At 33.6% G+C, this 7684-nt stretch overlaps 1 protein-coding gene across 1 annotated transcript in view; it reads right to left on the reverse strand.

The window, feature by feature from the left end:
• Positions 1 to 7684, reverse strand: part of HECTD2 (HECT domain containing E3 ubiquitin protein ligase 2) — a 36830-nt gene that overhangs the window by 13977 nt on the left and 15169 nt on the right. Inside the window, exons 8-12 of the mRNA XM_010282221.1 lie at positions 7144 to 7253; positions 5637 to 5785; positions 3997 to 4120; positions 1618 to 1714; positions 615 to 722 (exon numbers count right to left, since the gene is read on the reverse strand). Of these exons, the coding sequence (XP_010280523.1) occupies positions 615 to 722; positions 1618 to 1714; positions 3997 to 4120; positions 5637 to 5785; positions 7144 to 7253 (588 nt within the window). The remainder of the gene's footprint in view (positions 1 to 614; positions 723 to 1617; positions 1715 to 3996; positions 4121 to 5636; positions 5786 to 7143; positions 7254 to 7684) is intronic.

Genomic DNA, 7684 nt, shown 5'->3' on the forward strand with positions numbered 1-7684 from the left:
CTAGATTTCCTTACATAATGTTAATTAGCAAGGTTCAGTGGATACTGAAGAACTGTCTACTTTAATGGACACATCTGTGTCATTTCTAAAAAAGGAAGAGTTACATTCAAGAATGTGAGGAGTTAGTTAAAATCAAGGTAAGAACTTAAGAAAGGAAAGCCTAAAATAATTTTTAGAGGATAGAGAAGTTAGTGAAGGAAAATAATAAAAATATTCCAAGAATTAGAACAGAACAAACTCATTAGTGATTAGTCACTTACTACTCATGCTGCTATCATGGAACCAAGTCCTACATAACCTGATAATTATGCACTGAATTCTTAAGACAAAAATGGCAAACACAAATATATACCGCATGGTATGCAAACATGTACGTTTATTACAGGCTTAGCCATGGAGCAGTATAAGGATGGAAAATAAAGTTCAGAACATCTAACCCAATCTATTCTGCAGCATTGCTACTGTGACAGTAATTCAGTTCTTTTTATTTAGTATTATACCGTTATAAACCTAATCTCTTAGCGCAGAAAGATTTAAGTATGACTTACCAAACTGAAATCTAAATGCAATAGCTATTCTGCAGCAATACACCATTTAATTACATTTTTTGTTACCTCATCAAGTGAATCACTAACAAGGTGCATCCTCCTCACTTTCACGTTTAGGAACAACATATTCATGTCAGGTTTCTGTCTGCGAGAGACTTTATCCACAAGGCTTTGCTATTTGAATGAAAAAGAAACATACATGCAGTATCTTCATTTGAAAAACAAAGTTCCACACTTGTTAAAAAGTCCTTAGTATCTTCCATTAAAGACATTACCCTAATATGCCAGCTGCTTCAATATCTTCTAAGAGATGGAGAGCAATTTCTTTTCTACTGCAGATAGCATTTACACCATATTCAAACTAACTTACAGGAATTTTAACAAGAAGGCGGCAATTGTGCAGCAACCTTTCGTACTCCCCAAATAGTTTAACACATACCCATAAGATTCCAGAGACTGGCTTCTGCTTTACTTAGCTATTCACAAGACACATCCAGCAAGACAGGAATGGATAGGTGGTGGTGCTGCCACATTGAGCACCGAGGAAACCAGTATCACCTAGCACCTGAAGAAAATTAACACTGAAGGAGGCAGAAAATGCCCCTCTCATATCAGAAGAGGCCACCCAGAAGCGATACCTCTTCTGTGACTTGTGAACATACAGTTGCATCTTGGTCTTCCATGACAACATATCTTCACAGTATAAAATAGGAAACAGTCCAAAATTCTCACGGATTTTTCTTAATTATCTTGTTAATTTAACATGCTAGCACATTATGCTGGTTTCTCAAAAAAAAACCCCCAAAAAACACAAACCCAAAACCAAAACTGTAACTCTTTCTCCACAACACTAGTATTTATAAGCATTCTAAAACTAAGCACATTAAAATAAAAATTATTAAGAGAATCCAGCATGGACATTTATAGACTAGTAATAGTAAAAAGGCTCACGTTCTTTTTCAGGGTAGTCCAAAATACTGGAAGATATTTCTGTATGTAATATCAATCTAACAAAAACTTATAGAATACCAATGGGTGAGACACAAACATTTATCACTACATGACTTACCCGTGCAATACTTATCATCTGTTGTTCTGAGTCCCTTTGAATAATAACTTTTTTTGCCGCTATAGAAATAATAAATGGGTATTGACAGAAAGAAAACCTAACGACAAGAGAAAAGAAGATAAAGTATTTCCTTTTTAGCATCTAGCATATTTTCTTTTTAAGAATACAGGAGTGAATCTTTGCATTATCATTCAGCAACTACAGTCCCTCCACTGGTTTTTTTGCATTGTATACATAGATATTTGATTCAGCAGAACAAACTGTTATATGCAAAAACTATTAGAAATTGTAATTAGTAATAATACTGATCCTCAATAAAGCTCTTTTTCATTGTTTATCATTATCAATAGACCTAATAAAACCCAGTCATCTTCTGCTTTAAATACTAAATTTTAATTGCTACACTGAATTAAAGAAAATTATAGTATCTTATTAACACAAGAAAAACAGCTATCTCAGTGCAGCATGCTTAGGTATACAGCAGAAATATTTCTGGTTTGGATTATTTGCTGCAGAATTGATTTTCAAAGGAACTGATTTTCCCCAAGTTCTGCAGATTCAGCCCAGGGTTACAAGTGTTTAAGACTTCTAAAAGATCAGATCACAGCCACATTCCATTGTGATCAAATAATACAAATAATTTTGAAAAACTTCAGGAATCATCAAGGTAGAAGATTTTTTTGTTGCTGATTATTTTGGTATTTTTTTTTTTTTTTTATTTAGCTCATGTATCACCTAGCAGAAGTTCACACTGAAATACGCGGAGCTTTGGACTCTTATGTGTGTATCTTCAATCAGACTGCATGTGCACCCTGAATCCTGCCTGGGAGAAGCTGGATTCTAATGTCTTTAGAAAAGAAAGGAAAATGAGGAAAAATATTCTCACTTGCCTCCTGGAAATCCTAATCCAAAATGTTTTACCAAGGAGTGTTGATTTAGTTCGAAGAATTATGTATTTAAAAATATTTCATATGCAAGGTAAGCCAGGGCTTGCTCCTACTTGGCCTTGTTAGTTCTAATCATATAGTCTTGATTGCGATTCTTTCTTTGGGTTTTTTGTTGTTGTTGTTGTTTTTGTTAAGTGGAACAACAGGGAGTTAAAAGATGTAAAATTGGAAAAAAGTGTGCTTGTAACAGAGTAAAAGAATTAAATTTACTTTAAGAATATTACAGCGAATCTCCACTTCAACTACTCCAGAAATTACATATGAAGCAAACTCTTTTAATATGTATCGAGTTGCTGGTGTCCCAGCTAACTGAAAAGAATTGGAGCAGGTGGAAATCTCACAGCCCTTTTCTAAGTTTGGATGTGGGTGCCAAAACAGCCAGATGGTGCCAATGAAAAAAAAAAAAACAAAAAAATTAAGCTCAGCAGTATTCAGATTCCAATGCTTTGACTGAGACTATGCAATGCCTACTGTACGTTTATTGTTATCATGTGTCACGGGTTCTGGTAGTTTTGTTTTTGTTTTTTTTTCTTCCTTCCCAAGCAGAATATCAGGTATTTGACAGAAGCCTAGCTAAACACCTGCTTGTGCAGAGCAAATTATGCTCTCCAAGTTTTCCTCAACTGCTGCTACAGGCAAGGAAAATTGCACATGCACAAAGCTACATTTGGATGGCTGATGTCTTTAATTAGCTTACTGAAAAGTCTTGAAATATAGGGAAGTTTTAATTGATCTTGTGATTCAAGCTGTAAAGACTGAGTAATACATACTGATATGCTGAAAAATACAGCTATACAAAATAATATTTTTATTAAGACTAATAAGATTTTAAACTTCAGAGGAAAGATTAGATGCCTGTTACTCTAGATCTTCCTAAATCATACTGCTGGCTGCTTCTCAAAAGAAGAGAAATAGCTTTACAAGCTTTGAGTCTGTAAAAATTTAACTTGTGTTTATTTTCATTTAACAGAAATAGTACAATTGATTTTACTGGAACAAATATGTTCGAAGCTACATATATAAAGGTAATTGGATATAATTTTCAATATTAAGTGGTAAGTATGCATACACCACCACTTTCTATGAATGTATTGGAGGTTAAAATATGTTTGTACTAAGACACAATTAGAAGCTATGCCAATAAACAACAAACTCATATTATCATAATCTATATTTTATATTGTTTCTTCAGTTTGGAAAGGCAGAATAAGATTCCTTACAGTCAAACTCAGATCCATGCAGTAGCCAGTAGTAGCTATACTATGCTTTTCCAATAAAATACAGTATTTAATGTGGCTATATATACACATAAACAGGTATGTATATCATATATACACACTATATATACACTATATATAATATGGATATACATAGTATAGATATGGTGCTTTGAAATACTACTTGACAAGAAACAACCAGTTATTTCTCTTACCTGTGAGAATTTCCATAACATTGCCAGTTATGATATTCTTCCATAAGATCAATATGATCAAGTGTGGAATTGTAGAAATCCGTATATGAAATAATAGGAGGACTGATCAGACTGTTTGCAGCATCTACAAAGAAAACAGAAAAGTCTTTTAAAATACTGCCTGGATTTGGCACCACTGACCTCAGAAACTTTAAGCCATATCAGCTACTGATAACTTTGTCTCAGTCTTAGCTACAGAAATACAAATATAACATAACACCATATGACATCATATTAATTACTGCAGAAAATAGTAAATTGCTAGTTCAGCCCATTTATGGTAAGAGAACCTTCATTTGACTCTAGCCTACTAATTTAAAGGTTTCATGGATAAAGATTCCTATGTTCTGCTGAAATCTATCACAAAGCAGTTTGATAGATGGATTTCTTAAACATCTTCATTTAATTTCAAACATAGCTATGGATATAACATCTACATGCTTTCCAGTTAACAACTACCTGTTTGAGTTTGATGCCTATTTCCAGAAGAGCTAGAAAGGAAGGACCACAAAACATAGTATGCAAAGATACGCCTATTTCCTCAGGTAATTACTATACCACCTAGACTCACCAGTACAAAAATTAAGTACTTGACCAAATGAAGAAAACCAATTCACATTTAAGCTGCCTATCTCATTATGTAACATTCATGTAATGTCAAACGGCTAATAAGTTTTCTCTATTTGCATTTAAACATAATTTAATTTTGATCAGACAGAAAATGGTGTGTTTTGAATTACTAAATATCCACTTTCCCAGAATTAAGGAATAAGTAACTCTTTCATCAATGACTAGACAACACATGTCTTTGTTTCAGATACAGTTGAGCTTATGTGTCTAAACTGTTGCTCTGGACAGGGAGGACTGTACAGACATGCTTTCAAGTAAAAGTTTTAAGTTGACAGCAAAATGAAAACATCCTCATTCCAATCCTAATTTTCACTTGGTGGTTTCATTTTCTTCTAGAAAGGAGAAAGGGTTTTTACCCCTCGAGAAAAGGGGACTGACCTTAAGCCTCCCATTTCCATAGCAAATGCTCTAATCACTAAGCTGTTGGGGATGAGTGGAGAAGAAGGTTTGCATTTTGCAATGGACAAATTTGCTGTGCTCTATGTTGAACTGGACAGAGCTTTACTTTTTTTAAGCTGTAGTTTTTGACTTAAGAGGAATATGCATTGTCTAACCTCTCTTAGATGCTAAATACTTCTGTGGGGGTAAGCCAGATACAGAAAAAATTCTGGTAATTACACATTTAAACCAGTTTCTTTTATAAATCTAAGGGAAACCTTAACCATCGGTTACTTCTGTGGATTTTTGTTTGGTCTTCAGTTGTCGTTACAGGAAAATGATGCATAGCAATTATACCCTACTGGAAAGCAAGTACAAAGACTTGCCAATACAAGAGGTTTTTTGTTGCTTACTACTTTTTGGCATTTTATTGTAGTTTGTACTGTGCCACCATCATTGTCAGTCTACCCCGGGAGAGGAGAGGTATAAACTATACCCCCTCCATAGGTATATATATATATACACACACACACACACGTACATATATGTACATGCACATACATATGCATACGCAGTTCAAGAAAAATACCTACTAAATAAAGCCAGGACTTTGGTTGCTGATGGAATCCACCAGGTACATTTCACCATAGGTGGAAACTCTTCAGGTTTTGCAGGAAACAGCCGTAAAGAAATAAATTGCAGTAACCTGTCCACCAGCTGCTTGAACCTCCTCTGTGAAATCCTAGAACAAACATGCTGCAGTTACTCTCATGTGATGACTGTCCACACTAGAGTTTATATTATCAGATTCCAATGCTATTTTTTTTAAAAACATGCTTTTGTCCTATACATAAAAATAAAATTTAAAATACAAAGTTGGAGAAGCATGTCTTTAAATATTGGCACACAGTGCACTCCTAACTATGCTTTTTAATGTCTGCAATTTAAAAAAAAAAAACAAACAACAAAAAACCAAAAAAAAGCCCCTGCAGTAGAATCGTTACTTGTTCTTGATTTTTTGGTAAACAAAACCAAAAATCCTTAGCTATTTCACTCCATAGTCTGAATACTGAGGAGTTCTCTATTTTTTATTTTGAGATACTTGGTCCTATTGAATAAAGAGTGGGAAGTACTTCATACACTTGTGACAAATGCACATTTTAAATTATGTGCTGCGCCACTTCCATAATATCACAACAATACACATATATGTGTAGATATATCAAAGGATGCTTTCCTACATAAGAGCTCGCCTATTTTAATGGTTTAGATTTCTAATACATGTTTTAGGAATAAAGACATCACTATGCCTATTACATCCTTAAGCAAGAGGGCAAACCTTATTTGTAAACACCAGCTCAGATGAAATCGTATATTACCACAATTTTAAGCAAATCTAGACATATTACAGGGTGGGGGAAGGTAGATATAATTTCCATCCTTGCAGAGAAGAAAATCCTTTATACACAGATTCTCTAGGAGATAAGGGAATTGTGAATATGGCCATTCAAACTTTTTTTTACCCCAGAAAGGAAGGCAACCTACATACCAACTTAAAAGTTACTCTTTGGGCAGACTTTATTAGTGAGGTGCTATTAGAGTTATTTTAATTAAACACTGAATGACCTAGCTATGCTCTCTCACTACCTCTATTACACTACAAAACAGGGATTTAATTTCATTTGTCGTTTTCATACAATACATACAATTACATTATCTTTTGCAAATTATGCAAGATAAACCTTTATTTAAAAAAAGATCATAAAGATGTTTGTATTAATACCATTTAAACATATATCTAGAAAATGTATGTACATAAACTATTTTGCATGTGTTATGGAAAAATAACTTGTGTAAGTTATTTTGAAATTAAGGCTTTTTTGTATAAAGGTACTCAGTTTTATACATTAATACAGTTTGCATCTATAAATCAGTATCACTTTGTGGACTGTGTCCAAATGTACTTTGAAAACAAAAAAAACAATCTCTTTAGTCAGTTAAATTAACTTTCATATAATTTATAAAACAGTCAACATCAATGGAAATACAGTAACAATTGTAATCCTACAAATGGAATTTTTAATTTTTTATTTTTTTTACTTTTTGGACCAGTGCACTAGGAAATGATGGTCAGCTTCTGTTAAGGCTGCTATCTGTCTTAGCAAGTGAGCATAGATGACATAAGTAGAAGTGTTACTAAATTGAGGATTCTGAAAAAGATTAAAAAAATGTGTTAGGTTAATAAACTGCATAAAGGGAAAAGAAGTCATTAGGATTTTTTCTTACGTTTGTTGTTGCCAGTACAATTACACAGGAAAGGAGTTCACAAAAGTACTGTGACAGTGGTAAAACTATGAAAAAAACCTATTTGCAACTTCCAGTCAAATACAAAAATACATAACTTCTATATTGTAAAAGTATGATTTTTTTGTTTCCAGAGAAAGCCCACAGGTAATAAAGGCAGTACTCAATATATTTTTCTGGATTATCATTTACTGTGTAGTCCATAAATTACACTCCTCTGAGTGATGTGCCTTCCATCTCAGGAATAAGAATTCTCATAGCTCCTGTCTTCCCACACATCAATGCAAACTTATTTTCCCTCTTACATATGAGTTCACACATTCCTACTTTTCAGCAG

This window comes from Phaethon lepturus, unplaced genomic scaffold (genome assembly GCF_000687285.1).
Source record: "Phaethon lepturus isolate BGI_N335 unplaced genomic scaffold, ASM68728v1 scaffold1572, whole genome shotgun sequence".
Lineage (NCBI taxonomy): Eukaryota > Metazoa > Chordata > Aves > Phaethontiformes > Phaethontidae > Phaethon > Phaethon lepturus.